The following is a 17,116-nucleotide window of genomic DNA, read 5'->3' as shown; positions in this document are numbered from 1 at the left end:
AGTTCACAGGTTTCTACCGACTGAGTCTTGCGTGCTGCTGCTCGGTGTCATCTTCACCAGTCAGTTGGCCTTGTGTCTGGCGGAGGTGCCATTCAACCCTGTGAATGCTCTAGGTTGCGTCTTGCGTTTGTCTGTCTGTGGGGCGTCTGGGTGTGGTAAGAGGTAAAGTACTCACCTACCACTGCAGCAGAAAGCTGGGTTCAACGCCCAGGAGTAACTGCAGTGCTTCCAGCTTGGCCTGGCGCTCCATCAAACACAATTGGCCGTGTTTATGGGTGGGAAATTAAGCTGGCGATGGATCAAGTGACTGTCCCTTTTGCTGCACTGCAGAAGCTACTTCCAAGTGTGTATGGGAGGATGCACACAGTAGTTTATACCTCCCCAGCTGTGGTGGTGCCAGCAACAGGGACTCAAGGACACTTGGGGAAATTGGGAATTGGCGATGACTAAATTGGGACTCCTCCCATGGGTGGTCACCTTGACGTTGGTGGAGGAGCTTGCGAATCGCTTACCCAGAGAGCAGGTCTTGGCAGGGGCCACCATGCCGGACAGCTCAAAGGGTAAGGGATCAGACGAAGGACCACCTGTAGATAAAACAAACCTTTTACAGAAATCACCAAGGATCCAAAGCACTCCAGGCAGACGTCCAAGGTGATACCACCATGGAGCATGCTAGGAGGTGTGTGGTGGGAGACCCTTACAACATGCACAACTGAGCAGGGACCCCAGGTAAATCACACACACACACACACTACTTTTCTGAAGTAGTTTCATCTCTTTTTCTCTTATCTTTGAACACTGCTCTTCATCCAAGGCGACTCGCCAAATGCTGGAGCAGAGAAAGCTGCATGAACTCTTGTCACTCTAGCCCAGGGGTGCCCACACATTTATGACGTGAGATCTACTTTCAAAATGACCAGCTCAACAAGATCTACCCACTAGTAGAAGGTCCAGGGAAAGGCCTACATACTCTCCAAGAGTTGGGAAAGAACATATCAAGAGAGTGGAGTGGTAGGCCCTTGGATTGACCAGTGGATGCAATGTACCCCACTTTGAGGTGTCACGTTTTAGGCCTAGATTTAGGGTAGGATTGAACCAGTCTCACTGTAGCCATACAAAGGCCTAGGGTTCCCAGATTGTAAAATGTTGTTCCTCCATCTTGGGAGATTATGTAGGCCTTTCACTGGACCTCCTAGCCACTAAGATGACCACAGGCCCACCACTTAAAGACCACATGTTAGGGTGCCCAAATCTGAAGTTAGGTGGTCTTAATGAACTGAAGCAATTCAGTAAAGGTCAACGCTTCCTCATGGGGTCATTTTAGGGCCTAGGACCTCCAGTAAAGGGTAAAATACTCTTCTTGGTTGTGGGAACAACATATCCAACGATGAGGACCCCATGCCCAAAGATGTCCCCCTTGCAACTGTTTCAACTTTGGGTCAGCCTACATGTAAAAGTGCCCAAAGTTGAAGGGCATAGCTTCAACTTCAGCTACCCAGTACCCAAGGTTGAAGCCCTTCAACTTTGGGCAGATCTACAAGCTCGTAGTGCGGCACAGAGTGCCACGCTACGAGCTTGTAGATCTGCTATTTTTCAGTGGGGTACATTTAATCACTGGTCCTAGGTCAATCCAAGGGCCTACCACTCCACTCTCTTGATATGTTGTTCCCCAACTCTTGGAGAGTATTTAGGCCTTTTACTGGAGTGTTGACCTTTACTGAATTGCTTCAGTTTGAGTTCATTTGAGCACCTAAATTCAGATTTGGGCACCGTAGCATGTGGTTTTTAAGTGGTGGGCCTCGGGTCATCCTAGGGGCTAGATTCGCCCTACAAAATGTCTTCTAAACTGTGTGTGTGTGTGTGTGTGTGTGTGTGTGTGTGTGTGTGTGTGTGTGTATAATATATATATATTATATTTGTGATGATGTGACTAGGGTTGTCTGTGTCACAATCATGACATTTTACTTGACATTTAATTGTCATAGAAATGAAATGTTTATGTTCAATGAAAAACAATTGCAATTATTGTATTTGGCTTTTAGGCATTGTAAACACAAATTGCACTAGGCAGATTTGACAATTAACTTAGATAGGCAAAAAATGCCAATCTAAAAGCTCACAAATCTGTGCAACGCATTGTGTGCTTGTAGACTATATTATAATTGGGACAGGTGGGGCCTATAATGTGACCTGGTATCTTGCAGCAATGTAATGAAATGTTTTGTTTGCACAGGTCACACACCAGGGTACGTGAAGGGCTACAAGATAACGGCACACATGTGAGCTGTCTTAATGGACTGGCTGATCAAGGTTCATCACAGTTTCCAGCTACATCAGGAGACCCATCTCACAACATGATGAGGCTCACCTGAAACCAATTATGCAGCACATCGCTAAGAATGTCAGTGAGGGGAATGAACATTTCCAGGTGAGTTGGCACTAGGGATGGGGTTAGTATAAATGTAGGTTAGATGGCATGTTATTTAAGACGGATGCTAGGGTCATTTCTTTACCAGGCATCCTATAGTTTCGATCCAATTATTCTAGATTACTGAGACACTCTCTGCATGTGATGAGCATCTGCTTAATTGTAACTTGGAGTGAGTATAATGCAGTAAGATGGGGATGTTTACGTGGATAAATATTGAATACTAAATGTCTATTCTCCACTAGGGTTAGTAAAATGTAGCATATAATGGAGTTAGATGGGGATGTTTAATACAAGAGTTCCTCTCCACTAGGGTTAGTATAATATAATGGAGTAAAACATGTTTAAATACAATAATTCTAATGCTAGTTTTCCCTCTCAACTAGGCTGTCAAGGAGAAGAACTCGGAGAGCAAGCTGATGTCACTGGCCTTTCTGAGCTGCAGTCGTCTACTGTGAGCGTCTAGCTGCTTGGCAATCCCTGAGGTTGAATCGGACATGCTTGCAGACATGTTGCCTTTCATCAACCTTTATATATATATATTTTTTTTTTCTCTGAGAGCCTACTCAAAATGAGAGTGATGCGTTTTGGATGGGTGTGACTCGACATCAAATGGTCAATCTACAAGCTCACGTGTTGTGTTGGGACCTTGTAGACTACTTGTCATGTAGGCTACATAACATACTACATGTTTGTTGTGCCAAAGACAATGTATCAGTTATGTTCTGTGTACCATCATATGGAAAAGGTCTCATGTCAAACATATCTATGACTTATCAATGTAAATGGCAAACTATAGCAAAGTTCTCACATGTACATTTTTGTAAATATATGCATTATGTAAATAATAAATGTAATACATTTTGAATTGGTGGTATAATTTAGTATGGTACTATGGTAATGTTTAAAAGGAAGTTGTGCCACTAGTTGTAATGCCCATGAAACCTTCACCTGGTTTATTTACTAATGTACTTTTTCTAAGAAATTGATTGAATAGACACTTGGTTCCTATTGGTGTGACTTGGGATTGTGTGACAGACATGCATTATTGCAATATACTGTATTGTACTATAACATTTCTGTTTACATAAGTATTTTCTGCACACCCAGTTTCCCCATGCAGAGGCAAAAAAATGATATACCTACAAAGAATATTTTAACCACTAAGGAATTTATTTTCCACCCCCAGACAAAAGATCTACAAGCTCATTGTGCCATACTGAGCTTGTAGATCGTCTATTTCACTAAATACAGGTATGACTTGAGATTTTGACTTGTCTCTTTGTTGGGCACAAAGTGAAAAGCTCTGCTCTGGAATAGACTGCAGCGGAGAACCACATGTGTGGTACAGTATACTGTCTACGCTGTACCACATGCCTTCATAGTACACTGGTTCTCAACACCAGGGGTCCAATATATGAACCCTTACCAGAGTTTATGAATAAAAGTGTAGATTTGGGGACCAGAGACGGATGACAAATTGTATAACTATGTTTTTTGGAATGAAAAGGGTTTAGAATCTGGTATAGTGAACTCTCACTCCTCTGAGGATGCAGGTGGAATTTGTGGATGTAGCAGCATTAAATTAAAACTGACAACCCTTGAAAGACCTTTTAAAACTGACCTTTGCATCATGATTTGAAGTTAACGGTATTTGCCTTAGTTGATTTAAATCTGAAGTTGCAGCGGAATTCAGATTAGCCACTAGGGGGAGCCTCTCGCCCAATCTAGGTTTTTGCACCCACAATAATATTGGTCGAATCATGTCACAGGGTCTTTTCTGTTGACCAATCGCAGCAGTAGCTGCCGTGTGTGTACGGAAGTAAAGTGAACTGGTAAAATGGTCCTCTTTGGTGAAACTCCCCAACTGGCACTTGATATACATTTATAAATGGACCAAATGCCCACAGGGTAGGAACTTTCCTCGTTACTACAACCGATCATTACCGTGTAATCGTGTATACATGTATTTATATACATATATAAAATCATATACAGTATTAATCACTACAGTACTACGTTTGTTTAAATTGTCTCCTAGCGTAACACTGTGTGTGGGGCTCTGGTCCATTGCGTTGGTGATGTTTTTGATGAATTGAACAAGGTGGACCCTCTTGTAAGTGGCAGCGGTGGCCGAACGGATAGCGGCGCGGTCTTGATACCGGAAGGTTCCTAGTTCGAATCAGCCGTCCGACACGTTAAAATTACCACCGCTGAAGTGCCCTTGAACAAGGCATTGAACCACTACGATGAAATGTGTTCTATGAGCAGGGCCTGGCTGGAAACAAGTTCTTGAGCTTAGCCCAGATACCCTGGGTAAATATAGATTTCATTTCATTTAATTTCATTTCAAGCAAGTGTAATGCTTTATTGGGTCGTCCACTCACAGTTAACAGTCTTTGTATTGACTCGTTGTGCTTGAATTGTACTGTAATTCCGCAAACTGTTAATACATATTTCAATCAATCAATTGGACATTTATTTTTTTACGTTTTCCATTTAGGTTTAAACACGAATGCAGGAATCTCTCTTTGCACTGTATTGTATGAACTCTCTCAGTCACAGTCACACAGCAATGACAGAATGCTAGCCTTGGCTCAAGACTATATCCGAGTCTGACTAATACTTTGATTGATTGAAAAATGTATTAACAGTTTGCAGAATTACAGTACATTTCAAGCACAAACTCAATACAAAGGCTGTTAACTGTGAGTGGACGACCCAATTAAGCATTACACTTGTTTCCAATAGGGTCCACAATGTTCAATTCATCAAAAACATTTAGAGACGTACAAATAGACACTTCTATATAGACAAAGGACAGAACAGGAATTCATCATAAAGGAGGTAAAAAGGGAAAAGAAACGTATACAGTGAGGGGGAAAAAGGTGTGGGCGGTGGGGGGGATTCACGTTCAGCTCCGTTCATTTGTTTGTTTTCCTTGGAGGAGCTGCGTTGGGTCACCAAGTCGGCTCCGTGGCCGTACCTTGAGTTGGCTGTGTGGCCGTGACCAATAATTTCGTATTTCTCTATGCAAATGTCAAAAGACATAGTCTTGAATTGATCCAAGGCTATGCAAGCACCCCTTCCTTGTAAATTATCTTCTGACGGTCCTGGGCTCCTGGCAAATGTAGGGCAAGTTAATTAGCTAAATGTTTTTCACTCACAGAGAGCAAACTGGAAAGGTTTTATCACCGTCCAATCACAGATCAGCTGGGTAGCTCTGGTCCATAGCCCTAATGGTTCTATGATTCTGCCCTGCAGATCAGGGGTGCAGCAGTTAAGAGAACTAATCGATTTAATGTATCATAAAAGTAATTGATATCAACAATTTAATAAAACAGTCCCTATTTTGGGCATGTCATAGGTGAGAAGTTTCAAGAAACGTTACAATTCTTCAAAAATAGTGACAATATCAGATCAACAAGCCGATAACACTGCTATGCAACTTGTTGTGAGCTTGTAGATCTGCCATTTCCATTATTTTTTGCACATGTGCGACAAAGTATAAAATGATGCTTAAGGGTGGAAAACTACTCTAGTTAAACTTGTTGTTCCCTCTCTCCATTAAGGTATTCATAGGTGAGGGAAAAAAACACAAACTTCCCAGTTCCTGTATGTATAATATAATTGTATATCCTCCTAAATTCCAACACTTAGAAAGGCGATGGACTTCACTGAGTGTTACGGGGACACCGTGTCCAGCGTCGCGGCAGCAGCTCGCTCCGGGTGCAGAGAGCGTGTTCGGAAGCTGATCTGCAAAGGCCTCAGCGTAGACAGCAGAGACAACCGTGGCTGGAACGCCCTGCACGAGGCAGCAGCCGCTGGCCACAAGGAGTGCGTGCAAGAGATCCTGTCTGCTGCTGGTAAGCAAGGATTGTATACGGCAAACAGTTATGTTCATACATACTTGGGGGGGGGGGGGGGTGTCTCCTCTCAAACAAGTGCTTGTTTGAGAGGAGACGCAACCAACAATAAACACAACACGCAACATTCTGTCTTCTGGTCTGTGGAATGTAAAATAAGAGCACTGCAGTTGAACCACCATATCCCACTTTACCCCTGTGCCACGTATGACACGAGTACCCTATGTCCCCTTTTCCACCGGGGTGGAACTGGTTCAAGTATTTTTTCCCGCCTAATATTAAACCAGTTCAGAGTGTTTCCACTGAAAATGAATTGGTTCAGAAGTTCAGAACCCTAAAAGTTGGTTCAGAACTGGAACCAAAAAATGGCCGCCGGTTCCATTAAAACGCCACGGTTCCAAGAATCTAGAAGGGAACCAGTTCTATTATTATCTTATTTTGGTGGAAAAGGGGCCTTTGATTATCAATAGGTGGTCTCAAATACTTCCGTACATTATTGCTCATGGCTCATGTTCGTCGTATGGCACAGTATTAGGTTTCAGTGGCTAAAGACGCCCTTTTCTCTTCCTGCTTTTCTTTTCTCCTCTGAATTGCTAAGCAGCAGGCTCATCGCACGGCCATCGCGGCTACGTGAACTCTTTGACTCACGAGGGAGAGTCTGCACTGTACCTGGCGGCACGGCAAGGGAACCTGCCGGTGGTACGAACCCTTCTGAAAGCACACGGCAACATTAACCAGCCAACCAACGATCTGTCCTGTCCTCTTTTTGCAGGTACTGTATGTAACGAACGCATTCATTCATTACTATTGTCATTGTGGTACTTAAATCTGTATATTATATGTTATTTATCCGTTTTGTTACTATATACTGTAGCTGTGGATGCTGGGCATAAAGGGATTGTGGAACTGCTAGTCCGTAAAGGTGCAGAAGTCAACGGCACACATACTGCCTCCTGTTGGTCCTGCCTTCACCAAGCTGTTTATAAGGTAATATTTTAACACACACACACCCCCCCCCCCCCCCCCCACACACACACACACACACACACAGAGACACACACAGATGTACAGTTTACATTTTATACCATGAATCATGTCACAGTTTTATTATTTTCTTTCCCAAGGGTCACAGTGACATTTTACGCACACTGGTTGGTGTGTGTCACCTGGAGGCACTCGATGACCACAATATCACTCCTGTGTTTTTAGCCTCGCAGTACGGACAGCAGCAGTGCCTGGAGATTCTTATTGATGCAGGTCAACCAATTTCCCTTACTGTGTTTTTGTGACGATCATCATCATCATCATTATTACTAGACATGGTCCGCCCGCCGGCTGGTCCTCTCTTCTTTATTTAAAAATATTTTTGGGGGGCTTTTCTGCCTTTAAAGGGACACTTCACCCCTTTTGCAACCAGATCTTATTTTAATGATAAGACACAATGACACACACACACACACACACACACACACACACTCTCTATCTATTTCTATAATATAAATGGATTCCCCACGACTCGCATCAGTGCAACCACACTTGCAATTCCCCAGAATTGCACCTTTCTAGTTTATTACTGTTGTTATTAGGTGTTCACGTGTGTTTTCCACTGTAGGTGCCAACGTGAATGCCCAGGTCGAGGACTTGGCCACGACGCTGTTTATTGCAGCTCAAGAGGGTTATGAAGGATGCGTGGAGCTTCTTTTAGAGCGCGGCGCTGATCCTAACCTCCCATGCAGCTCTGACTGGCCCCAGCTCCCCATTCACGCTGCCGCTCAGTTGGGCCACATCAGGTACCTAGTACTGATCCATAAGATGTTTCTGTGTGATATATAACTGTATATACACAGTACACTGCAGGCTGCATGTCATTATAAAACGTGTTGTGAGATTGTAGATTGGCAATATTCGCTATTCAAAATGGTGAAAATTTAAATTGATTTAAAAAAAAGATCACACCTGTGTGTCACATCGTGCATCATCATCAGCTCTTATCATCGTACATCATCATACATCATCTCATTCCGGCCAATCAGAATTTGCATCCTCACCTTCGTCGTCTTCTATGTTTGTTACGCAATGTGTGTGTAATGAGGCACATTTTCCCTTCATTGTCAATGGCGTTTACAAAACAAACATTGAACTAAAGACAAACATTAGCGCCCCTCAAAAAATACTTTAAAACTCCTACAGTGTGTAGGGGCCATAAGAGAAATAATTTTCGGTCATTTGGAAAAGATGCAAAATATTTTGCGTTTCAAAATCGTATCGTGAACCTAATATCGTGATTTGAATCGTATCGTGAGTTGAGTGAATCATTGAGTATACTGAGAAATGTTTCTCACTTCTGTGCTTCCAGCATCCTCAAGAGGCTGATAGCTGTGACGGACCGTGCGTGCGCCCGCCGCGAGGCCATGGTGAGTCCTCTGTACGTAGCTGTGGATCAGAAGCGGCAGCAGAGTGTCGAGCTGCTCTTGCAGGAGGGCTACAGTCCAGACGCCCAGGACTGCAGTCTCAAACTGGGTCATCATTCCCCACTGGCCATGTCTATAGCGTGTGACCATGCCCACCCATGCAGGTTTGTACACAAACTCATTTAACAAAAAAAAAACCCTTTGAAAATATCAGAGATACAAGCTCAACGCCCCTCTTTCTGGCTCCCCGAAGTGGACTGGCTCACTAGTAAAATACAGAATAGATTCTAAAATACTGCTCACCACCTAAGGCCCTGAACAACCTAGCAGCTCTCTGCTACCTCTACGACCTCATACATCACCATGCCCCTGGTGGTGCCACTGCCAACCACCTGTTGGTCCCCAGGGCAAAGCGCTGAACCTGGGGTGTCAGGGCCTTCTCAGTTCTCACTACGAGCTGCCTGTAGGCTATTTTCGTCACCCTGCGCTATTGAAACGCCAATGGATTATAATGTCCACATTCATGTACAAGATGTAGGCTAACCCAGGTAAAGTAATGCGTCACTCAGAAAGTTAACGTAATTTCTGATACAGATGGATCAGAATTGGATCAATTCAAGACGCTCATCAGGGCAGGCTAATCTTATCATCCTATCCTTGTTGATATATAACGCCATGTAGGTGGAACTCATGATATAACTTTATGTTGTGATGATAATATAGCAACAGTAAAGAGACCTGCGGATGGCAGATTTAGCCGCGGTTAAACTGCAGTTTAGGGTGGATTTGGGTCATTCAAATATATTATAAATTAATATTGGATAAACCACGGGTGAAAACATGCGGCAAATAGATTAATGGCATCTATCTATAGGCTTATTATAGCTTTTAAAACGCACAAAATCTCGGCAGAATCTCGCAAACCGCATTTATAAATTGGAATAATTAATTAATGCGGTCGGATAACGGGCAGATTATTAATATGCACATGCGGATGGTCATCCGCATGTCTCTAATGCCAGTCAACTGCCTTCCCTCTTCCGTGTGCGACCCACCACCACACCACAGTGACCATACCACATGGTGTTGGATGAAATTAAGTCAAAGATAGCGAGCGGTGCCGGTGATATGAACGGTTAACGGGTCCATTATTTGACGGGCGGGACGGTATTGTTGGTTGTATTTTGATATCGTGGGTAGTGTGTCGGAACGCGGTTCTGATTATTGATCGTTGTCAAAATTGGACCCGTGCAGGACTCTGCCACATGCTAGAGGAGTCTAACACCTACAGTATGTAAATTTAAAATGCAGTTTTTCTGCTGTATGACATGGCTGAAATATACAACTAAATCTCTTCTTTCAGTGAAACGGCGAAGTTGCTGCTGGCCGCAGGAGCCACTTTGACTGAGGCTGTGTGGATGGTTGCCTTGCCCATTAAACCATGGCTGCTGCCGCTGATACTGCAGCAAAGACATATCCCCAAGATCCAGAATATGAGCCGGACCCTTTCTTCCATACCAGACCACCGAAGAGTGTTGAGGCGCACTGAATTGAGGGCACTGCTCTGTGTAGCACTCAACTATGTGAAGTTTGCCTCCGGCTGGCTGCCCGTGCTCCTACAGGCAGACCTGGAGCCGTCTTTACTGCTGCAGCCCATCATGTAAGCTCTTTGCTTTTTCATTGCATAGTCCTGTTTACTTTAGTGATATAATTTGACACTGTACAAAATCTACAAATGGGTTAGAGCAGTGATTCTCAATCCTGGCTCGATATGACCTTTTTTTTAGCTTTTTTTTAGCATCCCTATGACTTCATTCGTACACTGTTACAGTAACACTTTGGTTCATACTCCCTAGCTATCAATCATTTAGCTGGGGACCCCCTGACTGTACTAGCTCCGTCAAGGACACCACATTGAGCTTGTGATTGCTTTCATAGGCTGGAAAAGGCAGACAGCGAGGTGTTGAACTACCTACTGGCATTCGTGAACTGGTCGACCCTGTCACAAGATCTGAGAAACATTCTGCTCCGGAGACTGGATGAGAAGACCTGGACACCACTGGCCTGTTTTGGTAAGGCCACGCATGATCAAGTCAGACATTAGGACAGAATTAGGACAAAACCACGGACAGTGCCGTAGAATCAGAGTAAATAAGGAAGATTGTCTGCCATAAACCAAGGAAGCTTACAGAAGGAAAGGACATGGTCACGTGACTGGGCTGCACTATTTCTGAATGACTGAGGCCTTTTGTAAAGTAATCGCTTCTGAAAAATAACAGAAGACATATAACACATTATTGTCTGCTGTGTTGCTTTTTGATGTGTACAGTACAGTATGTACACTGTGTAATTTGATAGAGGTATGGTATCTAAAGAGCACAAAGTACCTTTCTGAACGTACCAAGTATCGTGAGACTTTCCACCGCTTCCTGTCTGGCAGAAACGATACCTATACCGCTGTTTATGATGCTCAATAAAATGATGTACTGTGCACATCGAAAAGCAAGTGATTAGAGAACAACCTGTGATATGTCTTTTTTTGTATTCCTGAACCGATTTATATGACAACGGTCTCAATTGTTCAGAAATAATGTTTGTTCACGAGCTGGTCCTGCCGGCTCCATTCACTGCCATATATTCATTGAACTTCCGGTATGAGAAATCTTCTTTTCAAAATCTTTTTATTTCCGTTTTATAACAGTATGGGTGTCAAGTCACAGGTTCATAGAAAAAATAAAAATAGAATATCAGATTTTAGTATCAGTGACTGAGGTAAACAAACGTAGCCCACTGTATGAATCAGAGATCGTGGGCAGACATAATGAAAAGACTGTTATTGTGCAAAACATGCAAAACAAAATAAAAACATTTTCTCCCCTTCAAGTCCCAATTTAGTATAGCCAATTCCCAATTCCCCAGCCTCTCTACAAGTATTCCATCTCTGCTAACCCCCACAATCAGTCATTGGGAGGGTGAAGAAAGCCTCGGGTCTCCTCCGATACCCGGGCCATCAAGCCAATTCTTTAGTTTTGAGTCTGAGAGGCTAAATCTCATCAAATGTTGTTCCGTGGCTCAATAAAGCAATAAGCCACAAGAGGTCTCAGATTACCTTGTATTTTATAATGGCTGAGAGGCGTGTTGAGGCACGAGACGTGTCTAAAACGGTTACAAACAATTGGCAATATTAAACTCATAAAACGATTCCTACTGAAGAAAGTAGTTACACTTTACGGCCACCAGATAGAGCTACTTCCTTGTTTACTCAGCCATTCCAGTCAGGCTTTGTTTGTTAGTTGTCAACTTTTGCCAAACGAAGTTACATTGACAAACAACATTTATGTGGTGGCAGATTTAGCTGATATGTATGTGAACATCATGTCACAAACTCTAGCATGGCTACTTGGCTACATTACGAGGGTGGTCAGCTGTTCACAGGGGAATAGGATTGCTGTCTTTACAAGCCCGCCTGGAGAGACTCATTCACAGTCCTTAGAGCACGGGTGGTGCTTAGAAGTGTTTTTGACCAATGACAAAGCTTCTAGGAACATCTTTGAAAGTTTGAATGCAGATGCCTAGATGTGTCACAGAGACTCATTTTTTTGGGGGAGCGTTTTACTCATTGATGGCTGTCTAAATACCAAAAAAAGGTCATTCAAATTTTGTCATTATTGCTTATAGCAGCTTTAAGGTGTAGATTATTTATTGTGACATTTAGTACACGGTCTAATCATAAACCAGCCAATCAGAATCAAGTATTGGGACTAACCGTTTTAGAAATGGTGAATAAATAATGGTTTTTCAAATGAAACAGGTTTATACCCCTGGTATAAAGGGTTGGATTCGGGGTAAGGCCTTGCGACATACTAGCGTCATGTCCAGGGCAGGTACAGGTACATCCATCTTCCTCATGCTACAGAAACAGAAGATAGGCTCCCGACCTTACAGTCTATGCTCCCGACCCAAGGTTGGATTGAATGGACATGTGGTGCAGAAACAAAGCAGCATTAACAGATTCCACAGTGTCTTCTGAACAATGGAATTTTAACAATCCATCTCTGTTCTCTCTCTCTCTCTCCCCTTTCCTCTCTAGACTGTGTACCGTCTCTCTTCCACCTCTGCAGGCTGAAGATCAGAGATGTGTTGGGGGGGCATCCGACGCTCATCCAGCAGCTTCCAGTGCCCACCCGACTACATGGCTACCTCCACTTCTCAGACGTCCCACCACCCCCGCCTTTGCCAGATCAAAGGCACACCGATATCGTACACATACACATTCACAGACATGTTCTATAAAGACACTTGTGTAATTATGCCCTTCTGCCTCTCTTTATAGTACATTTATATTATTTTGTATCCATGCAATATGACTAAACCTTTTGTACATTATTTCCAACTTATCTTCAAGTGCTGATTACTATTTTTGCTTTCCTTTGAGTTGAGAACATCTGTTCCCTTGTTTCCTGCTCAAAACGCCAGGAGTGGAACGATTGTTGGTTTGTTTGTTTACTATAGAGGGTATGTGCATGCATTCAGTGAGTGGCAAAATTAGTTTAACATTGTTTAATGCAATTTAGTATCAGCTAGGACCTTTCTGTTTGAATGTATGGGCTGTCAAGGCCACAAAGTAGTTTATTCAGTAGGTGTTCCCCTTTGTTTTTGTTTTTTTTATGTCACACGCATACCCTCTATTCACACTGATGAAGGCTGGATATCTGAAACGTCTGTCATCTTATGGCATAATCTAAGAATAAAAAATGAGTGTCGCCCTCCATGTTTTGATATGTTGAACACTTTCCTTTGACAGTGAATGTACCATAGTGGTCAGAGCGCAGTGGTACATTGGTGGTAGAGTTTGAGATTTCACTGAAATACAATTTGAAATTACTGAAATTTGAAATGAATGAATTTTACACTCTCAAGAGTTAAATTATTGTTAAACATCTGCATGAAGTCTACACAATTACAGAATGTAGAAGAATTGTTATTTTGATCAACGTTTGCCTGTTATCTCTCCTAATGGTACCAACATCAATACAGCATGGAAATGTGGTCATATTCTTTAGTTTGGGTCTGAGAGGCTAAATCTCATCCACCACTGTCTTATAATACATTTTAATTACGTTGAAATAATAATGATAAAAAAGCATTAAAACACGTACGCCTACGCGACCAGTGATTGGCCAACGTGACCATTATGGGGCGTGCCCGAATCTGACAGGCGGAAGTAAAGCAGAGAAACAATTTTTACATCTGTTTCATTTACTGACACAAACATATCACCTGAAAGCTGACAATAAATGCGTGCTCGTTGAATCGGACATTTACCAGAAAGACATGCCTTAATGTATTTTATACGTGAGTACCATGTGCGTTTCTTCCATATACTGATGTTATAATATGTGAAGATATTATTGATGATGGTTGTGTTGGTTAGCTTTATGCTGCTAGCTTTATAGTCGATGCTGCTGCAGCTGAAAGCGTAACATTCTTCTCAACATGTCGACTTTGTGTTTTTATAAAGTATAATGAATATAAATGTATGCGTGGAGCCTGGAGGAAAATGTCACGGCTGATGGCGTGCAGTTGTGTTAGTTAACCCATGGCCACCAGCATCATTCATTCATCGCATATATCGGCAGCTTTAGGTGGTTGGCTATATACAGTAACAGTATAACGTTAAGCTAGCAGCTCCCTCTTAAGACATGTTGTATGGTCGTACGTGGTGCAGATGTTTATTTCTATTTGAAATGTATTTTGAGGATGAGCCCCTTGAGATGCATCATCTCGTTTACGAGGGGGTCCTGAGGGCACAGCACAAAACCTAGACAAAGCAATTAATACATCAAACATGTCAAACATCAACTTGACTATACATCAACAAGGACATACACATATGAGGCTCTCCCATCCACTCAAAAACATCTGATACCAGTAACATCTGCAACAAAACACCTTCAAACATAAACAATATAATTCAGTAGATTGTCAGTGAGAAAGGGGTGGCATTAGCCCCATATGTGCCCTCTCCCTATGCTCATTCTGTAGTACAGAATGAGCGTAGGGAGAGGGCACATATGGGGCTAGGGTGGCATCTGTCATGGTGTTGCATGCTCTGCTGGACACTTCTTTTCAGTTGCAAAGCAGTAGCAAGGCCAATCAGTGAACAAAACCGGCAGGGAAAACATTTTCAGGAAAGAGTTTTTTGATTGATTGAATTGAGTTTGCAGAATTACAGTACATTTCAAGCACAAACTCAATGCAAAGACTGTTAACTGTGAGTGGACGACCCAATAAAGCATTACACTTGTTTACAAGAGGGTCCACCTTGTTCAATTCATCAAAACATTTAGAGACGTACAAATAGACACTTCTATATAGCCAAAGAACAGAACAGGAATTCATCATAAAGGCGGTAACAAGGGAAAAGAAACATATACAGTGAAGGGAAAAAGGGGTGGGTGGTGGTGGTGGTGGGGGGCGAATTCAGATTTTACGGGGGCCCGTTTCGAATTGCAGCCATCCGTAGGTGCCCTTTGAGAGCGGTTTTGAAGGAGTCAAGGGATTTGCATGTCTTAATGACTGTTGGTAGGGCGTTCTACATTTTGGTGGCATAGGAGCGAAAATAATGTAGTCCCCTGTTTGTGCCGAATCTGGGTTGCACATGGTTCGTTGCACTCCCTCTGGTGTTGTGGGTGTGGACTTCGTTAACATTAAGGAAGTATCTAGACAGGTACATGGGTATCTTGGTGGTGTATCGAATCTTGTGGACCAGACCCATTGCAAGATGCTGTACTCTGTCGTCGACCCTATTAAAGCCATTCCAGCCTGTCAAAGTGGGCAGGGGTGAGGTGGGTTCGGGGGGTTCGGAGGAGGAGCCTGACCAGTTTGTTTTGGGAAGTCTGGAGCCTTGTTTTAAGGGCCTTTGAGGTGCTGTGGTACCAGGAGGTGCATGCAAGCCATGCATAGTCAAAGAAACCTTGTACGAAGGCTCCTGTTAGGGTCTTCAAGGTGTTTTGTTGACCAGTGAGAAGATCCAGTAAAGGAATCTTGTTCTTGTGAAGTGAAGAATTGGAATGGAACATCTGTACATCCCATCATGTCTCTTTTAAATTAAAAGGCCCAATGTCATCTGGGCTGTCATCTGTAACTACTGCATAACGTGACGATAACCTGCCTAAGTAAGTAAGTAAGTAAGTATAGGTGCATGGCACATTTGCACTGTTTAGCCATTAGCCAGGGACATCTGGGCACCCTTTTGTCCATTTTGTCCAAAATGTTAAAAAATGAAATATTTGAAGTCTTAAGGGATGTAAAGTAGTCGTATACCTACATGATGTGAACAACATGCATGGTACATCATTATCAGACTTAATTGTATCCGTCAACGTCTTGTTTATGCCCCCAAAATGACTGGATAAAGTGGATATAAGGGTTTTGTATCAATTGTAGAAACATTAGACCTTAATTGTTGAATATTTAAGCATGATCTAATCATGTATATTGTACTTAAAAACATTTTTCAAATATATATATTTTTTAACATTTTGTAAAAAGAAATATTCAATTTAAGACTGAGGTGCAAACTGTTCCTTGGTGCCCATTGCCCACTGCCCACCTATCTATACTAGGGATGCTTTTTCTCATGATCATACCAATCTAGCGTAACCAAGGGGACGCTTTGAGTATTTCCAAAACCCACGTCAAAAATGTTCCCGTGTGAGTGTGTGTGTGTGTGGGATACAAAGATACAAAATGATTGCCGATCACAGATAGGGTAAATTGAAAATCACAGGTTGAGTCATTTGGAGTGAATATCGGCCACCGATCGGTGATCGACCGATATTCACTCCAAATGACTCGATCGGTGATCATCTCTAATCTATATCTATCTACCTTATAGTTCAGAAATGATTAAATGCACAGCAGACAGTGAGCGTCTATTCATTAACAAGCTTTGCCTTTTTCCTACTTCAACACCTCACAGCCAAGTAACGTTACTGCAGTGCAGGAGTTGACGGGTATCAGAGGCACTTGCCCATCGGGCACGTACAGGTTATGTTCTACTTGCCCATCGGGCACGTACAGGTTATGTTCTACTTGCCCATCGGGCACGTACAGGTTATGTTCTACTTGCCCATCGGGCACGTACAGGTTATGTTCTACTTGCCCAAAATGTAAATCGCCAATTATAAAATGATAGGTGAAATTTGAATTACTGTTCAATTTAACACAGGGCTCAATTTTTATGCCAAATACCTACATAGCTATGAATATGGGTTCACCCTTGTTATTTTGATGGATGGATGGATTTGATGGTTGCGTGACTTGCGTCCCCTCTCAAACAAGCACTTACCCGGTCGGGCAATCTGAAAGCAAACCTGCCCAAAGGTTTTATTTACCTGCCAGTGGCA

General features: G+C 42.8%; 2 protein-coding genes and 1 long non-coding RNA gene across 10 annotated transcripts in view; all 3 read left to right on the top strand.

Annotated features, from left to right (window-relative positions):
* The first annotated feature begins 482 nt into the window (after positions 1-482).
* Positions 483-3,434, top strand: LOC306915930. Of its 2 annotated transcripts, none has more exons than XR_013788900.1 (3): positions 483-729; positions 2,234-2,428; positions 2,815-3,434. It is a non-coding gene; the product is annotated as an uncharacterized lncRNA (long non-coding RNA). The 2 variants fall into 2 exon arrangements; XR_013788901.1 differs by having other exon boundaries at positions 2,234-2,432.
* Positions 3,435-4,218: 784 nt separating this feature from the next.
* On the top strand, positions 4,219-13,476 carry LOC306915455 (ankyrin repeat and SOCS box protein 3-like). 3 transcript variants are annotated; one of them, XM_079492783.1, is made up of 10 exons: positions 4,219-4,339; positions 6,089-6,294; positions 6,896-7,066; positions 7,169-7,281; positions 7,419-7,551; positions 7,907-8,084; positions 8,651-8,869; positions 10,069-10,365; positions 10,644-10,777; positions 12,796-13,476. In XM_079492783.1, the coding sequence occupies exons 1-10, from the start codon at positions 4,320-4,322 to the stop codon at positions 12,996-12,998; spliced, it is 1,674 nt and encodes a 557-aa protein (XP_079348909.1). In that variant the 5' UTR covers positions 4,219-4,319; the 3' UTR covers positions 12,999-13,476. The 3 variants fall into 3 exon arrangements, with proteins under 3 accessions (XP_079348909.1, XP_079348908.1, XP_079348910.1); XM_079492782.1 differs by having other exon boundaries at positions 6,893-7,066; XM_079492784.1 differs by lacking the exon at positions 4,219-4,339 and adding an exon at positions 5,690-5,795 and having other exon boundaries at positions 6,893-7,066.
* A 430-nt stretch (positions 13,477-13,906) lies between these two features.
* abca5 (ATP-binding cassette, sub-family A (ABC1), member 5) overlaps positions 13,907-17,116 on the top strand; it is a 49,853-nt gene continuing 46,643 nt past the window's right edge. The window contains exons 1-2 of one of the 5 annotated variants that reach the window (XM_079492106.1): positions 13,929-14,060; positions 15,823-15,883. Coding sequence is in view for 1 of the 5 variants with exons in the window: in XM_079492105.1 (XP_079348231.1) it covers positions 14,048-14,060 (13 nt within the window). In the remaining 4 variants the exon portion in view is untranslated. Of the gene's footprint in view, positions 14,061-15,822; positions 15,896-17,116 lie in introns of all 5 variants that reach the window. The other 4 variants (XM_079492108.1, XM_079492107.1, XM_079492109.1 and 1 more) reach the window with 4 other exon arrangements.

Source organism: Electrona antarctica, assembly GCF_951216825.1.
Source record: "Electrona antarctica genome assembly, chromosome: 22".
Lineage (NCBI taxonomy): Eukaryota > Metazoa > Chordata > Actinopteri > Myctophiformes > Myctophidae > Electrona > Electrona antarctica.
This window is presented reverse-complemented; position numbering and strand designations above follow the sequence as displayed.

Bases quoted from the DNA above. Each gene is read 5' to 3' on its own strand.
- LOC306915455 (XM_079492782.1), top strand. From the start codon at position 4,320: ATGGACCAAATGCCCACAGG. The intron at 6,295-6,892 runs GTAAGCAAGGAT...TGAATTGCTAAG, and splicing joins AGAGATCCTGTCTGCTGCTG to CAGCAGGCTCATCGCACGGC. The intron at 8,870-10,068 runs GTTTGTACACAA...CTCTTCTTTCAG, and splicing joins GACCATGCCCACCCATGCAG to TGAAACGGCGAAGTTGCTGC.